This window comes from Serinus canaria, chromosome 10 (genome assembly GCF_022539315.1).
Source record: "Serinus canaria isolate serCan28SL12 chromosome 10, serCan2020, whole genome shotgun sequence".
Taxonomy (NCBI): Eukaryota; Metazoa; Chordata; class Aves; order Passeriformes; family Fringillidae; genus Serinus; species Serinus canaria.
Genome location: NC_066324.1, coordinates 6,196,691 through 6,220,361, shown reverse-complemented (window position 1 = coordinate 6,220,361; position 23,671 = coordinate 6,196,691). Strand labels below are relative to the sequence as shown.

Genomic DNA, 23,671 nt, shown 5'->3' with positions numbered 1-23,671 from the left:
ATATATAAAGGAAATTCTTCCCTCTGGGGGTGGTGAGACACTGGCACAGGATGCCCAGAGAAGCTGTGGCTGCCCCATCCCTGGAAGTGTCCAAGGCCAGGTTGGATGGGGCTCTGAACAACCTGGTCTAGTGGAAGGTGTCCCTGCCCATGGCAGAGGGTTGGAACTGAATGATCTTTAAGGTCCCTTCCAACTCAAACCTTTTTATCATTCCATGATTCTGTGATTCTGGGGCAGTTGACAAATCAACCCCCAACCAGACACATTTTTTTACTATAAAAAGAATAGTTTCAGATTGAAGTTGGTGACAAATGTCAGTGTATTTTTTTTCTGTCAGAGAGGCCACAAGTCACGCACCAGTGTGTTCTAAAAATACAGCTGGTTTTCTTATTGGAAAAAAAAATATGCTCATTTGCATTTTGGTCAATGCTTTGCCTTATGTATTTGCTGGAAATTCAAACACTACTGGTCTCACTGGAAAAGAGAAGTTCAGCAGACATAAAACTAACCTGGTTAGCTGAGATTCTCCAGCTTTTCTGGAGCGCTGGAGTTTGGCCTCTGAAATGAGCAAATCCTCACTTTGACTTTAGTCTGAAATACTTTTGGCTCTGTTTAAGCAAGTCATTATCTTTCCTAATGTGAGCTCCAGAGGCTCACCTGGAGCTTCTCTCCAGTGGCCTGGAATCTCCATTTCTCCCAGCCTGGGCTAGTGGCAAGGACACTCATGGATAATCTATAGGAGCAGAACATTGAATTGCTCTATGTTGCTCTGCTTGGTGCTACACCTGCAGCATCATTATGTTTGTTCAGTGTTGCTCCCTGGCAAAATACAGTGCAATTAATCTGGTAAAAGTGTGTGCACTTCATGTGCTGGGAGAGGGAAAGAATTGATGGGAGGAGTCAGTGAGACATGCAGAGGGAAGGCTGATCCCTTTAGCTGGAGATGAGGAAATTGTAGGAGGCCAGATCCTAGTCCAGCTCGAAGCAGTGGTGCAGGAATAAGTTGGGCACATTTTGATAAGGGGGAGCCAGGCTTGTCTTTCCCCTTGGCCACAGCAGCAGCAACCCAGCAGGGCAGCACTGGCACTTGAGCTCTGGAGTGAGCAGTGTGACCCCAGCATCTTGTGCTGGGCTGACAAAAATCCCTCTGGGACTCGGGATGGACTTTGCCAGTCTAGCTTGTGTCATTTGGGGAGGTGGCATTGCAAAAATTCAAGTTGCATGTGATTTCCCAACCAGTGTGTTCTGATGATGGTGGTGGGCAGACAGGGCCTCAGGTGCACACTTTGCACCTGGCATACCCTGGCTCTCTGGCTGTCCTCAGTGCTTCCTTAAACAAGGAATTTACCAGGAGACATGAGGGAGTGGGGAGGAGAGGCTGAGGAGCTGCAGCACAGTGCTTCCCAGCACTCCATTCTGGGATGGGGAGGATGTGGGAGCACAAGGCAGGCAGATGATTCAAGCTGGGGACTGGCTGTGTCAGAGGAGATAGGGCTGAGCTTGACATGCATCCAACACAGACAATGCTGTCTTTGAAATATGTCAGAGAAGGTGGCTGAGCTGCAGTCACAAGTTACGTTTTTCAAGGTGGAAGAGGGGAGGAAAAGTCAAGTCATTTAGAGATAATCACCAGCTTTGTAGAGACAAGTGACAGAGCAGAGGGAGTGTACAGGCATTAGGAAAATGGACACTAGAAACTTGGAAAATGGGATTTTGGCACAGAAGTGGAATTAATTTCAAAGAGCTAAAGGTTGTATTTGGTTTTCTCCCAATGTGATCTCTGACGCAGAGCAGAAGAGAAATCCACCTCTCTTTACTTGTGGCTTGCCAAAAGACAACAAAAGTAAACGAGCACTGAGGGGCAGCTGTTAAAATCATGCCCAATGATTGGAGTGGAAAAGCTTCAGAAAGTGGATAAGAGATTAAAAGAGGAAAGGAAAACTGAGGACTTTTAAATTTTGTGTGTCAAAACTGAAACCTGTGGAGTGCTTGGCTTGTGTTGCAAGGGTGGGTGGGGCTCTCCATGGTGTTTGCCAGGCACTTGCTTCATGGCTGGTAAATGAGACAGGGATTTCATGCAGGGCCAGGAAACAGGTGGATGAACACGTGCTTGTATTAAGATGTAGTGCAAAAGCTGTTGTTGTGCCACATGCAAGTCTGACACCAAATCCAGGAAAGCTCATGGTCAGACATGGCATCCAGTATTTTAGTGGATACACTGACGAGACAGAAGTTTCGATGGGTGGAAGGAAAGCTGGAAAATGGGAATGAAGGATGCCTGTTACAGCTCACACCATTCCACAAGGTCCTTGTGCACAGCTGTGTGAGCTCTGTCCAGGAGGGCACTGGGGGTGTCAGGGGATGCAAACTGTGCTACCCATAGTGATGGACACAGTACCTGGAGCCAGAGCTGAACACTGTGGCAAAAAGCAGCTAGAAGTGGAAGATTTCCAGTAGGAGTGTGGAGCAAGCAATCTTGGGGGCTACTTCTGTCATTTTAATACTTCTTTAGAAATCTCACATGGGTTTCTTCAGTTTTGTCCCTGCCTATTTGTGTTTTCTGGGGGAGGCTAAGGAGAAGTCACGTTATCTGTGTGGTGATCTGTTTTCATGGCTGACTAGTTTTTATGAAAATGGGGTTGTGTACCACCAGCATAAAGAGATTATTTTAGCTATCTTGGTGTGTGGGAATTGGTGACACCCACTTTTAGAATAGTACAGCAAGTAGTTAGAATAGCTCTAGATATATTTAGACAAAGAGACTTCACTGGTGGAGACTCTAGAACTAGGAGGAAGGAAAGCAGCAGGACACAGCTCTGACCCAGTAAGGTCCTTGGTGACTTGCTGTGGGAGAAAAAACCAGTAGCAAGACAAGGATACTTTTGATGAGATTATTGCCTTTTTACCACAATATTTTTACTTCATTCCTTGTAGGAAGTTTGTGCAATGAAGGCAGAGATCACAATGCAATTGTTGGGATAAATTCACCCCTGGGTTTGCAATCCCTGGGGTGTTGCACACACTGCAGGTCTGCCTGGCCGCTGCTGCCATGGTGTCTGTTGGGCATTGGGGGCTGGTGCTGAGGGCTGGATGCCTCCTGAGCTCAGGGGCTTCAACACAGGTGATGTTGTAGAGCTCTCCAGGCTTCTTGCAGGGTTTTCTTCTTCACACTGCGAGCAGAGCAGCAGGACTGAGCAGCTGAGGTGGCTGTGCTGGGAGGCAGCTGCTCTGCACCTGTCTCATTCAGGTGCAGGGAAAGCACCCTGGCTCAGCCCACAAGCACGTGTTTCACTTGCATCCTTGAGGAGCCAGTCCACTGTGAAGTCTACAACTTGATTTTCTTTCTTTTCAATTAAAGGCAAGTAGTGAATCTGAAAATGAGAGCCCAAAAAGAAGACGCCAGAAGCAGTTGAAAAGAAAGTAAGTTTCTAAGGAAGGGGGTTTGAGTGGTGATGCTTTGGTTTATTTCTCAGAAGTGCATTGGATTGTTTGATAGGAGTTGTCAGCATGGTGATCTTTTAAAATACATATTTTAATAATACTTTGGATTACTAAAATTGAAGTGTGAATATAATCTATAGATGGATGCAATTTTCCAACCTTTGTTTGTATGTTCCTGCTGTGCCTGTGATGGAATCTGAATGAGTCAGGTTCACTTTCAGTTGTCAGTATCTCACTTTTCAATGAGATTACTGATTCTCCTTCAGAGACGCTTAAAACAGTTTAATCCCTTCTCCTCCCACCTTTTTGATTAACTGAGAATAAAATACCAAATTATTATCTTCTTTTATCTTTTATAACCTCCTGTTAAAACAAAAGAACTTCCATAAAGAATGCTTTGGATGTCTAAGCACCATAACTTCACTTACAGTCATATTTGACTGCCTTTTCCTATCTAATAAGTACCTTCTAGTTTTTCCATACACTAAAGTGGAGTAGGGAACCATGAGCTGCCTGATGGAGAAAATCTGAACAGAGACACATCATCCTGCTTGCAATCTCCTGCATTTTGTTTTTTAACTCTTCATTTAGTTGTGCCCATCAATGCAGGAGGGAAGGTGATAAAGCACAGGGAGGACTGTGGTAGTATGGACCTCTCCTGGGCAAGGGCAGTGATCCTTGTGGACCCTCCATGTCCTCTTGGAGAGAGGAGGGGCTCCTCCACAAGGCATTTTGGAGCTGCAGCTTTGTTCCTAGCTGTCCCCAGAGAATGTGCTTCCTTCCACTAATGTACAATGTGACTTGGAAACTTGAATTGGCAGGAGAATTTCCATGGCAGGAGACCTGTTCCACTTTCTGGGCTCCAAGGAGCTGGTGTAGCTCTGCACGTTGGGGCTCATGCTCTGTGACAGTGAGCACTTCTCTTCATTTCCTTCCAGCCCATCTCCAAAATGCAGAAGTAGAGAGAAAAAAGTCATCAATCAAAGCCCTTGCCCACCCAGGTTTGAGCAGTACAGCTTTGCCACCAGCACGTGTGATATGAGCTGCTCCCACTCAAGGCAGCCCTGCCACTGTGTGAGCAGAGCCCCAGGTGAATGAGAGCCCCCTCCTAAAAGCAGAGAATCACAGCACAGCATCCCCCCTGCATTGCACTGAACAGCCAAGGATAGAATTTTGAATTTTTTTCCTGTAATTATGGACCTGATGGTTTGTTCAGCCAACTATTTGTGCAGAAATATTGTTGCCCTTCATGACCTACATTTCTGACCGCAGAATTAAATGGAAAAGAGAGGTGTCTGCAGGAGAAGAGGATGAAGATGGAGGGGAGCAAGGCACCAGTGGAGAGAGTGAGCCTGAACCGAAGAAAATTAAAGCAAGAAGACCTGTCCAGAGGAGGTAAGGAATGGTTGGTTCAGTCTCTTTTTCTGCCTGTGCTGTGTGGAGAAGAAATCCCTATTTGTCACTAATGAATTTTTCCTGCATTAGTACCTTTATTTGTGACCTAATAAACCTAGGGCCTAGTTATTCCCTCATCTCCCCATCTCATGCTCCAGTGAGCCCTTGAGTGGTTTTCATGGTAGTTAGAGCAGGTTAAATCCCTTAGGAGTCTAATATTTGAGATCTGTGCTTCCTTAAAGACTCATTAAAGTGGATATTTACATAAACCATGCTGTATTATGGCTTTATTAACTCCTATTTTAGAACAGTGGCCAAAACTGGTGTTAAAAAGCCCCACAAAATCCAGCGTGGGAAGAGGAAGAAACCAGACTCATCTGAAGATGACGATGATGATGAAGACGATGAGACCCCCAAGAGACAAACTCGGCGAAGAGCAGCCAAAAATGTCAGGTGTGAAGAAGTGTGGGGTTGGTTTGGGGGTGAGAGCTGGCTGGGGAAGGGGGGCACTGGGGGCCCTGACTCCTGTGTGGTCCTGCAGAGACCTATGGCTGAGGTGTGGCTCTTTTGGCAGGTTCCTGATGGGCACATCCGGGGTTTGTCTCATTTTGCCATCTGTGAAGGAGGGAATGTTTACCAGTCCCTCCTAAGAGAAATGTGAGGGTGGTTGCATAATATTTCTAAAGCACTCTCAGATGAGATTGATAATTGCAAATAATAGATGAAAATGAGCAAAAGGGAGCAGCTGTGCTGGACTGGACCAGTTGTTTGAGGGTGGCTGGGGACAGTGTGTTGAGCCAGGGTGGAGTAAAGCTTTATCCATTCCCCAGTGTACCTTCTCACCTTTCAGGCAGTCCCAATAAGGGACTTGCAAAGACCCATCCAAATGATTTTTTGTGGTGGTTAAACATGAACCAAAGATGAGAAGTGCAGTCCCATGCAGCCTTTTGATGCTCTGCAATCTCCATAGAATATTCTTTCCCTCGGTGGTGGAGACCTTCTCTGTTATGGCCTTGCTTCTGCTGCAGGGATTGTTCCACCTTATGAATCACCTGATACTGGCCATGGTCAGAAAAACTATATGGGCAAGATAGAGGATTAGTCTAATAAGGTGTAGCTGAATGTTGGGGAGAATACAGAATACTTAACACATCTGTGTGCTGAACATGCACTGAACCACAGCATAAATGCTGGAGAAGCTGCTCCAGTCTGAGCCATTCTCTGTGTTGGTGGGCTGGGAGGAGTCAAAGGTTTTATATCAGTTTGGTTTTGATCTTACTCAGCTACAAAGAGGATGATGATTTTGAGACGGATTCTGATGACCTGATAGAGATGACTGGGGAAGGAGCTGATGAACAACAAGACAACAGTGAAACTATTGAGAAAGTCTTGGACATCAGGCTTGGAAAAAAGGGAGGTGCGTGGCTCTGGAAGAAGCCTTTATTTCTCTTGAACTGGTGCAATGCTTTTGCAACTGTAAAATGGGGCCAAGTGTTGTTTCAGTGCTTTTCATCTTTTCCTCTGTGCCTCTTAGTTATATCTCGTAATATGGAATAGCTTCTGTGACATATAATATTTAAAATCCTAAAATCTCTATAGTTTGTGTGCTCAGGAGCTTTCATTTAGCCTGCATGCATTTTAAAGAGGCAGGCATTGTTCTGCAATTCCTGCTTTTCTCTGCTTTGAAATATAAAACAGATCTAGGAGAGTCAGTTTTCATAGCCCCATTGACAAAGCCATAATGAAAATAAAGGCAATGTTTTCTTCTCAAAGCCTATACAAAAGTGTTTTTTGTAAAACTGAACGGTTGTGATCACTTTCAAGAGGCCTTTGAATTATACTTAAAGAAAAGCTAATTATGACAGATTTAAAAATATTCAGTTGCGTGGAGAACTTCTGTGTGCCTGCCTTATAGGCTTGCAGAATCTTTTGGGTGTTCTTTGTGCTCCCACAAAAGATGCATTAGAAGAGTAACTTTCTGTAGTGCAGTTGATGCCCACTGGTGGGTCAGGAGGGTGCCAAATGCAGGCTGGTGTCTCTTGCAGCCATTGGAGCTTCCACCACCGTGTACGTGACCGAGGCCAACGGCAACCCCAGCGCCGACTTCGACCCCGAGAAGGAGGAGGGGGAGGTTCAGTACCTGATCAAGTGGAAGGGCTGGTCATACATCCACAGCACGTGGGAGAGCGAGGAGTCCTTGCAGCAGCAGAAAGTGAAGGGCCTGAAAAAGCTAGAAAACTTCAAGAAAAAAGAGGAGGAGATCAAGCAATGGTAGGCTTCACTTCAAGCAGTGATTTGGCCTTGGGCAAGTTGTTTTTAGCCAGAGGTTTGAGGAGTCATGACTGAAAATGTGTGATTTCTTTTTACAAGGTGTGTTTCATGTGCACTCTGGTCTCTCTTTGCCTGCTGAGGAACATCCCCCCCCCCCCCAGAAATTATATCTGTGGTGTGGATGGCTGGAAAATGGAGAGGACAAGGCCTGAAATCCACACTATTGCCACTTCCTAACCTTAAGAATTGGGAAGGCTGACGACCAAAAAATGGTGCACAGACTCACCTGGCCCAGGAGGTGCTGGGAGGGCTTGCAGCCTTATTAACCCTTGTTAATTATGGGCTTCTCTGTGTGCAAGTTTTGCATCAGTTTATGTCCAGCTTCCCCAGGAACTGTAAGAGGAGCTACAGTGCCTTTCCAAAGTGCTAAAGCTGGAGTAGCAGCTTCCATCTCTGTTTGGTTCCTGTTTTGAGACTGATTCTTGCATCAGAATAAGGCAGCATTTAACAGGGAGACAATCTGAACGTTTATGACATTCACTTCTCAGCAATAATTTACAATTTTAGGAAATTTAAGAGACATGTCATATAACATTAATTTCCCTCTATGACTTGTCTGAATGACAGAACCATATAGGAAAGTAGATTTTATATATGTAACATTCATGAGCACTATGACAGAAGCATTATAGTGTTTTGTTTTGAATTATTTTTGCATCTAGGCTGGGCAAGGTATCACCTGAAGATGTAGAATATTTCAACTGCCAACAAGAGCTGGCTTCAGAGCTAAACAAACAATATCAAATAGTGGAGAGGGTAATAGGTAAGTGGAGCCAAGACTTTGGTAAAGGGGTGAATTCCACATGACAGCAGAATGAGTATGCGGCTCTCTCTTCTTCCCTGTCCTCCAGTATCCCTGAAGAAAACCCCATGGTGTTTACTATATTTCATTGTGTGAAATTTAGGAATTTGGACAGTAGAAATCCAAGTTTACAGATTTGTGCTTGTATACAAGCAATACAGATCAGGCACTTTCCTTGCCTGGAGTATGGGATGACACACTAGTTTCCAACAGGTTGCTGAAATTGTGGCTCCTGAATTTGTCTCCAGCCCTTTGGATGCAAGATATTTGTTTCCAAAGCAGCAGCATGGGCCTGGCTTTTGTGAGGTCCCTTTTCTGTGGTGTGGCTGAGGATGTGGTTAGGCTGCAAGGCAGCTCAGGGGCGAGATTTTCATGATTAATTAATAAAAATAAAACCAGAACTTACTGAGCACTTTGGTAATATCACAGTCATGTCAGTCAGAGGTGCCAGCACCCAGTTAACTTTGGGAATTAGCTTGGGGAGCTGTGTAAGCTATTTCCAACACAATTCCTGTAAAAACGTGGGTGTAAGGCAGTGATGGCCTGCCCTGCTCCCTCTGCTGGCTGCCAGCATTCCAACCCTCCCTTCCCTTCTCTCTCCAAACACAGCTGTGAAGACCAGCAAGTCTACCACAGGACATTCAGATTTCCCAGGTAAAGGCACATTTCTTTGGTCTCTCTACACTTTTGCTATGAGCCAAGACGTGTTTTGTGGCTGTCTGGGCAGTTCAGCCTGTGAACAAACCATGCTTGTGGTTCAGCTGCTCAGCTACAGGTGCTGAGGTTTGGACTTTTTTGCATATTTTACAGCAAACAGTCGCAAAACATCCTCGAATGACCCCGAATACCTGTGCAAGTGGATGGGGCTGCCCTATGCTGAGTGCAGCTGGGAAGATGAGGCTCTGATCAGCAAGAAATTCCAGCACTGCATTGACAGCTTCAACAGCAGGAACAACTCCAAGACCATTCCCACCCGTGACTGCAAGGTTTGCTGGCTTCTCTCCTTTGCTGGGTTCCTCCAGGCTGGGGGAAGATGCAAGCAGTGGGAACACGAAGTTTTGTCAGGATAAATGTCAGAGAACATTTTTCCCATCCTCCCACCTGCGTTTGAAGGGTTGTTTGCTGTTCTTGTATTGCACTTCAAGCAGAGATGTGAAGCCCTTTGAGTTTCATTTACTCTGTGCACAGTGAGAACGTTATGTCCCCCTGGGGAGTGGGAGGCTTAATTAATCCTTGCAAAGTGCTTCCTCCTCAGAAGGAGCTGCAGCAGTTTTAATATCAGTTGGATGAAAAAACAGCACACCTGGGAAAAGAGGAAGCCTGCAAAATGCTGATACAGTGAAGGAGAGGGACAGAAATAATGGGAGAAAAACAAAAAGAGGACAAAGAAGGAAGTGGAGCTTGTTCTGACTCCTATGTATTTTGTGCAGCTTACTACACTCCTGGGGGACTCAGAGCCCTGATCATAAACCAGAGGGCAGCAGGCAAATCACAAGAAATGCAGACACAAGCTCTGGCTAGGAAAATGTGGATGGAGGTGAAGTTCACTTCACTCAAACCAGTGAAGAGATACACACTCTATGCTGAATTCATCTGTTTCACTGCTGAATTTCCAGCCTTTCAGCCACTGAGAGTTCTGTCTTTCTCTTCAGTGGACTTATGGCAGCTTCTCTTTCAGGTGTTGAAGCAGAGGCCGAGGTTTGTTGCCTTGAAGAAGCAGCCCTCGTACATCGGTGGGGAGAACCTGGAGCTGCGGGATTACCAGCTGGAGGGCCTCAACTGGCTGGCTCACTCCTGGTGCAAGTATGTGCAGAGCCTGGCATGTTCATTCTGTGCCTTTTTTGTCCCTGAAGGATCTGGCACACCTCCCTTTCAAGTGAGGTCTTTACAAGCCCTCCTTCTGCAGCTTGGAGGATTTCAAATGTTATCATGCCCAGCTGCATTGCAGATGCTGCACGCAGGAACTTCCTAAAGCATGAACTTAAGAAACCTTGTGTGAAAACAAAAAGCATTTTCCCTGTCTGGGCCTGTTCACATGATGGATTTGGCTGAGCCTGGTACATATAAGCCCTAGATTTCCATTGACTTAATGGGAAAAATGTTTTCTGGCTCAGTGTGCTTATATACTCATTGAAATCTTTGAGAGAGGTCCTTCTAAAATTAGGCCACTGATTCCCCTCTCCTTTGCCTGTTTTCCTCCAGTTTGGAGTCATCATAGTTAATTTTTGCACATTATTGTGCCATGTTCAGTCTGGCTGTCCCTGGGATCCACTTAGAATTGTTCAAATAGCTGTTTTTGCACTGCCCCTCTCTGTCCTTGCTGTGGATTGCTGTTCATGTGGAGCACAGTAATGTAGTAGTTATAGCTGTGCTGTGAAACCCGACGTGGGGAGAGAGAAATGGTTGCATCTGACTCCATCTTATCAGAAGGCTAATTATTTACTTTATTATACTGTGTTCTTTCATACTATATTACATTACATCTAAACTGAATCTGCCAAGCACTCAGCTCTGCACCCAGCTGTACACACTGCACAGAATCTTGTGACTGTCAGCTGACAGTCCCGACACACACACACACCTGGCCCTGATAGGCCAAGGAAACAAAACACCATCACTTTGGGTAAGCAATCTCCATATTGCATTCTACTTTTGCACAAACACAGGCACAGCAAATGATAAAAATATAGTGTTTTCTTTCTCTGAGGTTCAGAGAATGTGAATCCCAGAAATATTCTTGGGAAGAATCGTGCCTTGCTCTTCTCTGTGAAGAGAAATGTGGGGCTACCAGTAGTGGCAGAAACGTGCACTCAGACAGCTTTTTTGTTTGTTCTCCTCTTTCTCAGGAACAACAGCGTGATCCTGGCTGATGAAATGGGACTGGGCAAGACCATTCAGACAATATCATTCCTGTCATACCTGTTCCATCAGCACCAGCTGTATGGCCCTTTCCTGGTGGTCGTGCCCCTGTCCACCCTCACCTCCTGGCAGAGGGAGTTTGAAGTGTGGGCACCCGAGATAAACGTGGTGGTTTACATTGGAGACCTCATGAGCAGGAACATGGTGTGTAATCAGAGAGCAAAGGGTGAGGGCTCAGGGAGAAGCACTGGGTGCACAGCAGCAGCTTGTGTGTGATGTGTGTGACACACAGTCAGCTGGACAGGCTGGTGGACAGTGCTGGCAGCACTGCAGGCAGCTGGAGCTGGTGGAGCTGAGTGTGTGGGTGTAACTCCCTGCTACAGGGAATTTTCTGTTTTGTTTTGTCTCTTGGAGTGAGTGCAGGAGCACTGACTTCTCTCAGAGCTAGTACTGATCTGGAGTGAAACATGCAGTGAGAGGTCCAGCAGTGTAAAGTGCTTGTGTTCAGTGTTGGGGCTATTCAGATAAAGGGACACACAAGTGTTGGGCCTCCAGTGGTGTCTGCAGTGAGGTGATGTGTTCATTAATGTCACAACAGCAAGTTAACCTTATTTTGTTACCTGTGCAAGGGCAGTTGAACCACGTGTGCACTAAAACAAATTGTTCCTTGGCCACCTTGAGCTCATGAAATGGCACAACAGGGGTTTGGAATTGGTTGGAATCTCTGGCTTATAGCTACACTAAAATAACAATTGTTAACTCTTTCCTTTTGACAACATGTGTTCAAGTTAACATTTGTCTCCCCTCACAGATACGTGAATATGAGTGGATCCATTCTCAGTCTAAAAGATTGAAATTCAATGCACTTATCACAACATATGAGATCCTCCTGAAGGATAAGGTGAGTCACTACTCCAAGAGTGTTTTTATCTAGACTTTCTCTCATTTTCAAAGGAGAAAGCCAGTTCTCAGCCAGTGGGTTTCACTTCTTCCCCCTGTGGTGATGGACAACTACAGACACTATTTGCTTTTCCTTATCCATTTGCTTCTCCTTCCATATTTGCAAGCAAATGTGGGAGTGTGGGACACATTTTGCAGTGTCTTCACTTTCGTACTGCACAGTTATGCTATTTTTTTTACATGCAAGACATCTGGCAGGATCCAGCAGTACCTGGATTTTTACCTGGTTGAATTTAGGCTTGTTAAGAGGACAAAACGTTAGACTGAACCTCTGGCCACAGTGTTAACAGTGTTTGCATATTTACATCTACAAGAAATCTGTTTAGGAAATGTTCATCAGCCCTGTCAGTGTATCACTGAGTCCTAGAAGAAAAATAAAAGCTTAAAAAGAAAAATAAATCAAAACTCTTGGATACCTGAACTTTTTAGGCTTGTTCATCTGCTCTCCTGTTCTTGCTCCAGTGGGAGTGGTGCTACCCAGGGCCCCAAGGGCATGGAGAAAGGGGGAATAAAGAGCTGGGGAAGGACTCTGCTTTCTGGTAAAGCAATGGAGGACTAAGATAGCTGTACTTGCTGCAGGCCTATTGAGATACAGAAGTGTTGTACAACATGGCTAATTATCACCTTTTCCTTTCTGGGAAGGCAACCTGGTCCCCAAATCTTGTTAGCAAGAAAATCCTGTGAGGGTGCAGCCACAGGGCTGGGTCAGGACACCCTGGGCATCACACACTGCAGGGCTTCCTGCCTTGGAGAGAGACACATGTGCCAGGTGGTGGGGCCTGTCTGACCCAGCATCTCCTCAGCACCCGTGTTTTTCCCTTCTCTTCCTCCAGACTGTTTTGGGAAGCATTAACTGGGCCTTTCTGGGCGTGGACGAAGCCCATCGGTTGAAAAACGACGACTCCTTGTTGTACAAGACCTTGATTGATTTCAAGTCCAACCACAGGCTGCTGATCACTGGCACCCCACTTCAGAACTCACTCAAAGAGCTCTGGTCCCTGCTGCACTTCATCATGCCAGAGAAGTGAGTCTCCTTTCAGGCCTTCCAAGAAATGTCTCTGTTCCATTCTTGTCTGTTAAATAGGCTCAAGGGAGTGCAGAATGGCAGAAATCCCTGAATTAAACTCAGTGGTGTGACAGCAATGATAGGAGAACAGACATTAGTGGGGAAAATCAAAGGTTAAATAACTAACATGAGGAGTATTTCTGGCAGCAAACCGAATGGGGAAACCTGATACATGCCTTTCAAATCTGTCTGCTGTCTTCCAGCCATCTCTAAAAAGCTAAACTTGTTTGAAGCAATCATTTCAACCATTTCTGAGAGTTCCAGCACACTGTGGTTCAGGCCCCTCTGCCAGCTATTTCATGGCAGCTCTGGGGGTGCTGTCTGGCTGATTGTGTGTCCACAGTGTAACAAATATTTTGTTTCCTTTAAAATAAAATGGGCTATGGGCATCTCTAAGGCTAAGGCAGGCATGCCCCAAAGCTCACTGAAATTATGTTTGACTGCAAGAAGAGCTGTCCCCCAGATTCTTTTTGTTGGATCACATAAAGAGCGAAGGAGAGGCTTGAGCTCTCCCAAGTGGAGGACAGCAGATCTCCACATTTCATAGGAGCTGTCAGAGGAAGCAACAATCCCAAAAGAGCCTTCAGAGCAGGGTAAAACAGCCCAGTTGTCAAAGCTGTGCCCAGGGGAAGCACCGTGGGAAGTTCAGAAACTGCTGCCAGTAAATGCCAGCAGAGTAAAATAGTGGGAAACTTGGGATTATGGGTCCTGGCAGTCAGGGTGGAGCTCAAATATAAGATGTCAGGAAGGTGTCTAAGCCCAGAGATCTTCTAGCTTTACCAGCAATCTCTTCAGTTAACCAGAGCAGAGTGAATCTGTTATCTTCCACGGTGATTGCATTAAACTGCTGTTCTCCTGTGTTGTGGTGCAGCAGGAGTATCCAACAGATACTGTTTGGTGCCATAAGACAAGAGGTATTCTGACACCTCCCTTCTCCTCCTTTCTGTTGCCAGGTTTGAGTTCTGGGAGGATTTTGAGGAAGATCATGGGAAAGGAAGAGAGAATGGCTACCAGAGCCTTCACAAAGTCCTGGAGCCGTTCCTGCTGCGCAGAGTGAAGAAGGATGTGGAGAAATCTTTGCCAGCCAAAGTGGAGCAGATCCTCCGGGTGGAGATGTCTGCTCTGCAGAAGCAGTACTACAAGTGAGTCTCTGAATGAGCTACTGGCAGTGCCAGTAGAAATGGGCACATCTCTCTGTGGGCCTTGGCAATGTGTTCCAGTGTTCTGTGCATGCTGTGGCCTTCAGAGTGCAGTGAGACACCATCACCTATGGTACTGGGAGCTTCCCAGCAGGAATATTAGCTAGGGGAGTTGGTATCTTTCCTTCTGGAGGATGTTTTTGTAGAGTAATGCAGTTCAACTGGTCAGTTTTGCAAGACAGAAGTTATGTCTTTCCTGGGGGAGTGACAATATGCACAAAGTTGGGATGCTGTTCAATATTAAACAGTGATAATATTAATAGGAAAGTCAACTCAGAGTTTTTAGAGAGGAAGGAACATCCTGTAAGAGAAGTGAGAAGAGATGGAGACAGGGAAGTAGACTGATGCCTGAATGAGCTGTTCCTGTAGGTTTTGTTCCTCCAAGGCTCTGCTCTGCACTGACTAATGATCCAGACTTTAATTTTCCTGCCTGCAGGTGGATTTTGACAAGAAACTACAAAGCTCTTTCAAAGGGAACAAGGGGAAGCACATCTGGTTTCCTAAATATTGTGATGGAATTGAAAAAGTGCTGCAACCATTGCTACCTTATCAAACCTCCCGAGGAAAATGAGAGAGAGAATGGCCTTGAGACCCTGCAGGTGAGTGGTGTCCTTAGTCACCACCTTCATTCTTTTGTCCTCCCAACAAAATAATATCTGGTGAAGCTTTATCTTCTGTGGCTTCTTCTTCAAAAACAGCTCTCAGAGCTATCTGAACCCCCAGCCCTCCACCTCTACTGTAGGCAACATTTTATGGCCTTCTAGAGCAGGAGTTGTGGGCAGTGTAGGATCTGTCTGGTGTGATTCATTGTGTGTGTGGGCTCTGCTGTGTAAATCCAGCTGATTAGATTAGAGATGTACAAGAGATGAATGACCCCAGAAGGAGCAGGTCTCTGTGTGATGTACATCAGGGTAAGATTGGAAATGATGGTTATTTCTTCAGTCTTTGATCAGGAGCAGTGGAAAGCTGATTCTCTTGGACAAGCTGCTGACCAGGCTGCGGGAGAGAGGCAACAGAGTGCTGATCTTCTCCCAGATGGTGAGGATGCTGGACATCTTGGCAGAGTATCTGACTATCAAACACTACCCTTTTCAGGTGAGAAACATCAGCATGGAAGACAGTGGGGTCCCCTTGAAAGTGTCAGCAAAAGCGGAGGGAGCTTGAGCAGTGGGATTCACTGAGTTCCCCAGAGGCTGGTGGCTGGGATTACAGGTGGCACTTTGTGGAAGGAACTGGGATGTCCCTTCCTTTCAGTGTGGCCCCATCTCTGCAAAACTCCTCTGACAGGCCCTGCTTTGGGCTGTGTCATGTGGTAAGCCCCGAGGGCAGTGAGCACAGAGAGCCTGGCTGGGAGCCTGTAACGGGAGCTGCTGTGGTGTCACCCTCCCTGTGCCTGTTCCCCGAGCATCCCCCAGCCCTTGTGACACGGCTGAGGCAGCGCAGTTATTTTTAATTGGTGGCTATTTTTAACAATTAAACACTGCAGGCAGCACAGGGGGCTGCAGGGCTGGCAGCACTCGGGTGCAGCAGTGCCTCAGGGCTCCTTTACCTCCTTTCTTTTATCACTTTTGTTGATTTTTGCAGCGCTTGGACGGCTCGATCAAGGGGGAGATCCGAAAGCAGGCGCTGGATCACTTCAACGCCGACGGCTCCGAGGTACCACAGTCTGGGCAGAGGGTTTGTGGCTGAGCCACAGCTTGTGACTGACACCAGGGGCTTAGTTCAGTTCAGGTCTTTTCACAGGAGCCCAGGTACTTTTAAAGACACGGATCTGGCAGGTTTTGCAGCCAGCCATATTACTTGAAATCTCTCACATCCAAGGAACAGGGCAGCAAGTCATGTTTCCAGAAAGTTCTGAAGAGGCTGGGAAGAGCCAACATTTAGTCATTCTCTCCCTACTGGTCTGGAGAATGAGATGGTTGCTGAGTGATTCCAGTCTGGTTTTGAATATGAAATGACAGAGGCAAAAGAAGGATTTTAAGTCTTGGCAGGCAGTGGAGTCCGGTGCTGGAGGTGAAAGTCTCCAGTGTAATAGGAGAGGGCATCTGAAACCTCTCATCTGGGCTTGCTGACTCACAGTGACTGGTGCAAGACACTTGTTTTTGTGTCAGTCAGCCCAGCTGTGAGAAATACCTTTCCTCACTCCAGGATCCTGGGCTGGAGCAGGATTCTTGGCTCACACAGGGATTGTGAGAGGTCGTTGTTGTAGGAAAATTAACAAAAGGAAGTGTGAGGGGGAAGGAGGAATGAGAATGCCCATAGAACCTGCCCTTTTCCCTGTCCTATGGGGGCTCAAGCATCTTGGCTCTAACCTGGCACAGTCTGTTCATTTCTGATCTCACTCCTAACAGGATTCAGGCAGCAATAGGAGGTGTTTGCCTGCTGCCGTTGTAGGAGTCTGGTGGGCAACGGGGTCTGACCTTCAGAAGTGACTACAAGGTGCCCCTGCCTTGAGCTGCTTGTGTTACTCTCCCATATTGATTCATCCCTTCAATTGGGCCAGCACTGCCTCACCCTGGGTCTGGGCTTAAAGACTGGTGCTGCTCAGCCTGCATGAACGGGAAAGGGAAGGAAATATGAGAAGGAAACCCTTTTTCTGCTTTAAGAAGCATGAGTGCAACAGAGCCTTCCCTTTTACAGCTTTTGAATCACTGCTGCTATTTTATGCCCACAGTTACAAGCTGGTTAACTCACGGATGCTTTTTATTTTTTCCTTCCCAGGACTTCTGTTTCTTGTTGTCAACAAGAGCTGGAGGGTTGGGAATTAATTTGGCCTCTGCTGATACTGTTGTTATCTTCGACTCGGACTGGAACCCCCAAAATGATCTTCAGGCTCAGGCCCGAGCTCATCGGATTGGGCAAAAGAAGCAGGTCAGGAGAGCTGCCTGGGTTGTTTCACTGTGGCTTCAGTGTGCACCTAAACATCCTTTCACCTCACCAAAGCTTCTGGAAACATGGGCTTTTTGTCCCAGTCCTTGCTCCAGAGAGTGCTGCCTGAGGGAATCTCATTTAAAAAGTAGGAGACAAAAAGCAGCCCAGATTTGCCAAGTCTTTCTGTTGGTTTTGAACATACCCATGGCATTGCACTTCTCAGCCTAGTCCTAGTGGACTCTGTTCTTTCTTGCCTTGAAAAACTTAAAGAGTAGAACATCCACCTTTACTAGGGGTTATTAGATATGTGAAAAGCTAGGTTGGTGCCAGTTTGAATTTAGAGTGGTTGTTTCAGAAGATTTTTGCTCTGTGCTTAGGCACACTACAGGATAACACTACTGTGTTAATTATCCTTATTTTAACTGGATACAGAGAGAATGTGTTTGTTTTTCTTCTGAAAAAGCACATCTGTACATGAAGAGACAATGTCAGCAGCCCAGTGAAAACAGCTGAGGGACTCATTGCTGTATCAGCAGAGCCTGGCCAGGAAATAGCTGTGGTCTCTTTTTGCCTCTCAGGTGAACATTTACCGCCTGGTCACCAAGGGGACAGTGGAGGAGGAGATCATTGAGAGAGCCAAGAAGAAAATGGTGCTTGATCATTTGGTTATCCAGCGTATGGACACCACTGGCAGGACTGTTCTGGACAACAACTCTGGGAGATCCAAGTACGTGGCTGTGTCAGGAGGCAGAAATGTCTGGAGCACGTGGCATAACCAGCTTCCGCTGCTGGCATTTCCCAGTATTTATTTGATAGGGTACAGGGCAGAAGGCTAATAAATCATGGCAGCTTCCACTGATTTGGCTTCTGCAGACATTTATTTGGATACATAGGATAAAGATGAACAGACATTTAAAATTAGTTTTAGGGCACTACTTGTTTTTGCTTCTGTCTCTCACCTAGAGATCATCCTGGTCTGAGGGAACCTGGCTGTGGAGCAGCTGCATTTTGGCAGTGACCTCAGATTCTCTTCATTTCCCCCAGTAGATGGAGGTGGTTCCCATTGCAGTCTTTGTCTGTGCTGGAGTAGGAAAGAGAATAATAACAAAGCTTTTTATAGTGCTGGGTAGAAAACTTACTCCTTGCTTCAATTAGGAAAATCTTTGGTATGGTTTTGTGCTGTAGCAGTTCTGACTGAACAGCTCAAAACACCTTTTCCTTCTTTTCTTCTTGCAGCTCAAATCCCTTCAACAAGGAGGAGCTGACAGCTATTTTGAAGTTTGGAGCTGAAGATCTTTTCAAGGAGCTTGAAGGGGAAGAGTCAGAGCCTCAGGTAGTTTGAAATTGAAATCACATAGCAGTTTGTAGTGCTCTCCAGGTCTTCAAGAAGGACTGTGTGTGGTTGCTCTTGCTTTGTCCTTGCCCTGTGCATGAGAGCAAGTTGGTGAACAGGACTTGTGGGAATCTGGAGAAGCTGGAAGCAGAGTCTGGGACTGGGGAATCAGGGGTTGAGGAGAGCCTTGTTGTTGGGGATTAAATGGTAATGGTCACCATGGGAGTCCCTTGCCCTCTGAGGATTATTAGCTAGTGACAGCACAGCCTACTGAAGCTCCTCTCCCTGCCTCTTCTGAGCACTTGCTCAGCACTTTTTGGTGGTTCTGAGTGAGGCAGGAGTCAGCACAGTGCAGTGAGCAGGTCACTCTCTCCTGCCTTAGTGCAACATTACTTGACAGTTTAGCATTGAGTGTTTTGACCAATTCTCTTAGTGAGCTGTTTCCCCCAGGGAAACAGTTCATACATCTCACTGCCTGGAAGTTTTCCCCACTGTTCAGCCTTCGTGGCCCTTTCCTTTTGTTCTGTCACCTTATTTGTACTTCGTTGTCCCACTTGAGCTAGTTCATCCCTGCCCTCTGGGATGACACCCTGCAGATATTTGCACTTTATTTAGCTCATATCAGCACACGAGCCTGTTCTCAAAGCCTCTTACTTCCTGCTGTGCCTGGCACCTTCTGCTTTATCCCTCCTTCTCCCTGACTGGCAGGAGATGGACATCGATGAGATTCTGCGTCTGGCTGAAACCCGGGAGAATGAGGTGTCCACCAGTGCCACCGACGAGCTGCTCTCACAGTTCAAGGTATGGACCCCCCCAGGCTCTGTGCTGGGCTTTGGGAATGTGGCTCCCCACACCCTGCCTTGGAGCTGAGGGCAGTAACAGGCAGCAACACCTCGCAGAGATCTCGGAACCACAGAATGGTTTGGGTTGGAAGGGAGCTTAGAGATCATCCAGTTCCAACCCACCTGAGGTGGGTATTCATTTAGTTTCAGGAAAGTGGTTTTGAAGGCTGTGAGTAAAATGCAGAATTTACCAAATTTGGAAACAAACCCAGTAATTTACAAATACTCAGCAGTACTCCTTAAACTGCACGTACTTCCTCAAAAGCTGTTAGTCCAAAGACAGGGCAAGGAGCCAGGAATGTAGTGGCATAGGGATCAATTATGGAGTAGTTATGGAAGTGTTGGCTGAGTTCCTGTGGAGAAGGAGTTGAGGCTTAGCAGACAGCTCTGGGGTGTTCATGCCAGGGGAGGGAATTGCTAAAACTTCTCCTTTGCTTGTAAAAGGTTGCCAACTTTGCAACCATGGAGGAGGAAGAGACAGAGCTGGATGAGCGGTCCCAGAAGGACTGGGATGATATCATTCCAGAAGAGCAGAGGAAAAAGGTGGAGGAGGAAGAAAGACAGAAAGAATTGGAGGAAATCTACATGCTGCCTCGAATCCGGAGCTCAACGAAAAAGGTACAGCCCATCATGAGGGGATGAGGGGCTGGAGGAGAGAGCTGCCAAAGAGAATGCTCAGGGCAAGCCTCCCTGCCATCTGAGCATCTTTCCCTCCCCAAAGCTGGTTGGGAATAAAGCACAGAGGTAGCCCAGTGACTTCTTGCTGGCACTGTGCATTGCACCAATGGTTTGGGATGCAGCCTGAGGGCGCAGACTGGACTTGGTGCACTCATCTCACCTTAGCAGGCAAAATCAAAAGAATCTGTAGTGACCACAAAGCAAAGCACCCAATTGTATTGGACTTTGCTGCAGATTTTGCCATTTTTTGGCTGTCTCTTTTCCTTGGGCTCTCTAGCTCCCTGTGTGGCTCTTGCCTAAATCTGGATCGTGAGAAGCAAAAGAGATGGTGTCTTCCCAAGTTCTTCTTTATGTAATGGATCTACCCCAATCCAAAAGAAAGCTGACTGTGCTAGGATGCTCTGCTGGCATGTGGGACTTTAAGGGGTTAGAACTGTTCTGTGGGGTGAGCTGGAGAAAAACACTGATGTGAAAAACACAAAGATAATTCATGTTGGACGAATCCAGATTAATTTCTGAGGTGTCCTGGTTTTGAAAATAGTCTGAGGGACTGTGGCACAAACACATGGAAATCAATATTTTAACATCTCTCAGTAGATCAAAATGCAGTTGTGAACCTGGTGGCTGTGAAAGGAGGATGACCACCACAGCCTCAGCCAGCTGGGAACTGCAAGGCTGTGCAGCCTCTCTGGCTGGTCACATGGGCTCCTGCGTCTTCTAATGGATGCTCCATTAGATAGTGCCAGTGCACGGAGGGACAGAAAAGGTGGTTAGCTGATGAGATGAGCATTGTTAAGTGTCCTGCTGTTTCTATGGTACCTGCAGGCTCAGACAAATGACAGTGAATCTGATGCAGAGACCAAGAGAAGGCTACAGAGATCATCTGGGTCAGAAAGCGAGACTGACGACACCGACGACGAGAAGAGACCCAAGCGCAGGGGACGCCCTCGGAGTGTCAGAAAAGACACTGTGGAAGGATTTACTGATGCTGAAATCAGGAGGTCAGTGCTGGGCACGAGAGACAGTTCAGAAGACAAATATAGAAATCCCATGCAGGTGGGGAAAATCCCAGATTAAGCCAGGATGTGTTCACCTGTAAGCATGTCAGTGGCACAGCTTCTGCACCTTTATATAATTCAGTTTGATCCCAGCTGATGACCTTAACATTCAGGTCAGTGCAGAACTGGCTGGATTGTCTTTAGTTAGGACACAGTGGAGCTGGTGCCTTCCTAAAATTAATCCCTGCTCTAACTGCCCTTTGTGGGCCAAGTGGATGGAGCTAATGCTGTAGAACATGTGAGGTCTTAGGTGCCACAAGCTTCAGAGCTGGAGAAGCCAAGGCCTCTGGCCTTCCTGACACTTTTCTGGCAGTCATCCTGCTGATTTAAGCTCTCAGTGAAGGGCAGGCTCTGGCAAAATGACCTCATGAGAAGCACTGGTCCTGTTATCCGAGTGGTTGTGTGCAGACTCTGATGTCAGCTGGAGACTGCATTTCAGAGTATTGTTTTCTTCTCCTATCTTCTAATTCTTGAGTCTTTCCCAGAGATCTTTGTCTTACAGCTCTACCCAGATGTTCAGCCAAAGATGGAAGAGAGGGAGTTATGAGTTTTCCTTAACTCTCTGTCTCTGAGTTGGTCTGTTTTTAAGCAGGAGATAACAGAGTTTTTGGGCTGTGATAGCTGCCCCATAACCATCTTGAAACCATGGAGTAGGAGGACATGTTACAATATGCAATATAACAGCCATTTAGGTTATTGTGATGTAGCAGAAAGGGGCTGAAAGAATACAAATTGAAAATGAGAAGGCAGAAAATTAATTATTTTTAAAAATAACCTGTAGTTGTAGCTATTGTGTCTACTCCCAGCTCAAGGCAATGTTTGATTGCAGCAACTCTTGCTCTAAAGATGTGTTAGCCACAGCAGGGATTTTCACAATAAAAATAAGACATGAAAATAAATGCAAGCCTCATCTGCAAACCTCTGTGATGGATTGAACCACATTTGGCTCTTCTGTGATGGGTTGCTACGTTTACAGCAAAATTGCTAATGACATTGATTTAATGCCTCTTTTCTTCCTGGAAAAATGAAGTTAATAATTACCAACATGGTGTGAGCCAATGCTTTTTTTTTTTTTTTTTTTTTTTGCCCTACAGTAACCACTCTCCTATTTTTTTTTTTTACCCCTCATCTGTCAAACACTCAACATTCATAATAATGTTGTGTTCTTCTTCAGCCAAGGTCACAAAACTCTTTTTGGGGGCTAATGGATGAGGCTTCCCAGTGCTGAGGGATGCTGAGCTGATCAGTGGGGAATGCAAGGGTGATAATGTGACAGGCTGTAATTAATATATTCAAGCATTTTTGTGATATTGGACCTACTTTTTATGGCAGCTAGTTTAGGGGATTTTTTTGCTTTTTTTTTTCTCTTTAGGTTTATCAAGGCTTACAAGAAGTTTGGATTGCCTCTTGAAAGGTGAGTCCCAACCTGGCCCTGCTCCAGAGGGGAATCATGGAGGCACACTGTACTCCTGAGCACTCCAGGCACACATTGCTCTGTGTGTGACACAACCTGCACAGACAGCACAAGCCTTGCTGTCCTGCCATCAGACCCCAAGCACTGCTGTGCACTCCCTGTGTCTCTGTTGATGGGCACTGATGAATGCTGGCTGAAAACCAGCTGGAGCAGTCGTGGTGCCACAGCAGGGTCCTGCTGGCACAGTCCTGCCCTTGGGGCATTCCCACTCTGCCCAGAGAGGAGAGAGAGCAGCTGTCAGAACAACAAATGCTACCCAAAACACTTGCCAAGCTTCTCTATGCACGTTAGCCTCAGGACTGAAGTTGGAGCTCCTTTCCATGCTCTGTCCCTTCTGAAGGGAAACAAAGAGAGGCACCATCCTTAAACATGGATCTGCAGGGCTCTGGCCCTGTGCTGGCTCTGGAAAGGTCTCAGGGCTAAGGCAGAGTTCCCTGAATGTATTATAGGAGAAATTCAGAGCTTTTTCAGCTGGTTCTGCTCTCCTGGTGTAAAACACAAGGCTTGCCTGTGAGTCTTGATGTTACTGACTTCAGGCAGGCAAAAGGGGCAGCAGATGGCAGCTTTGGACCATCAAATGGAGTTAATGTGGAACTGGAAAAGCCTGAGGGAATACTGGACAGTCACAGAGGGTCCCTGTTGTTCCCAGGAGAGACAGTTCTCACCTTTGCTTTGGTACTAAAAAATCCAGAGGATTGGATCAGTTTTTCTACATCTGCACTGCAGCTGTCAGACCAAAAAAAAGACAAAACTTGGGTTGTTTCCTGCACGAACTCAGCTTGTGCATGTTTTATACACTCACATTTGTACAGCACTGAGCTGTGAAACAATTGAATAGCAGTGATTGAGAGCAGAACTGCTGTATCACACACAAAACTGCCCCTGTTCCCCAGGCTGGAGTGCATTGCCCGGGATGCTGAGCTGGTGGACAAGTCTGTGGCTGACCTGAAGCGTTTAGGGGAGCTCATCCACAACAGCTGTGTGTCAGCAATGCAGGAATATGAGGAGCAGCTGAAGGAAAATCCAGCAGAAGGTAGGCAAGGGGGATTTGTGCTGCTGTTAGGGTGGTTTTGGCAGTGTTCCATGGAGCTTGTGAGAAAACCATTCCTGTGCTGGACAGGGAGGCCACATTGTGACTTAGAAACAATGAACAAGAACACACTTAAACCAACCCATCTCTGCCAGGCAGCTCTCACCCTCAGAGAGGAGTCCCTGAGCTTTCTGCTCAGACTGGGCAGTGCCACTTGGGTCTCTTGGCTTCTGCTGGACATGAGTTTTTTGGGGAGAGGCTGAAGTGACCAGCTCATTGAATGCTGAGCCACAAAGCAAAGCAGATCTTATTTTAACTGTTCCTGGGACTGG

General features: G+C 46.5%; 1 protein-coding gene across 9 annotated transcripts in view; it reads left to right on the top strand.

Annotated features, from left to right (window-relative positions):
* The window catches only part of CHD2 (chromodomain helicase DNA binding protein 2), a 90,298-nt gene that overhangs the window by 54,377 nt on the left and 12,250 nt on the right, over positions 1–23,671 (top strand). For 7 of the 9 annotated variants that reach the window (XM_018913946.3, XM_009090022.4, XM_050978661.1 and 4 more), the window contains 24 exons: positions 3,359–3,420; positions 4,714–4,836; positions 5,143–5,289; positions 6,120–6,253; positions 6,882–7,107; positions 7,830–7,930; positions 8,579–8,623; positions 8,780–8,955; positions 9,648–9,772; positions 10,816–11,032; positions 11,640–11,729; positions 12,622–12,812; positions 13,808–13,996; positions 14,490–14,652; positions 14,996–15,148; positions 15,638–15,709; positions 16,775–16,924; positions 17,503–17,651; positions 18,161–18,257; positions 18,966–19,058; positions 19,544–19,717; positions 20,603–20,778; positions 22,208–22,249; positions 23,203–23,342. In XM_018913946.3, coding sequence (XP_018769491.1) covers positions 3,359–3,420; positions 4,714–4,836; positions 5,143–5,289; positions 6,120–6,253; positions 6,882–7,107; positions 7,830–7,930; positions 8,579–8,623; positions 8,780–8,955; positions 9,648–9,772; positions 10,816–11,032; positions 11,640–11,729; positions 12,622–12,812; positions 13,808–13,996; positions 14,490–14,652; positions 14,996–15,148; positions 15,638–15,709; positions 16,775–16,924; positions 17,503–17,651; positions 18,161–18,257; positions 18,966–19,058; positions 19,544–19,717; positions 20,603–20,778; positions 22,208–22,249; positions 23,203–23,342 — 3,235 coding nt within the window. Of the gene's footprint in view, positions 1–3,358; positions 3,421–4,713; positions 4,837–5,142; positions 5,290–6,119; positions 6,254–6,881; positions 7,108–7,829; positions 7,931–8,578; positions 8,624–8,779; positions 8,956–9,647; positions 9,773–10,815; positions 11,055–11,639; positions 11,730–12,621; positions 12,813–13,807; positions 13,997–14,489; positions 14,653–14,995; positions 15,149–15,637; positions 15,710–16,774; positions 16,925–17,502; positions 17,652–18,160; positions 18,258–18,965; positions 19,059–19,543; positions 19,718–20,602; positions 20,779–22,207; positions 22,250–23,202; positions 23,343–23,671 lie in introns of those variants that run through there. The other 2 variants (XM_030228282.2, XM_050978662.1) reach the window with 2 other exon arrangements.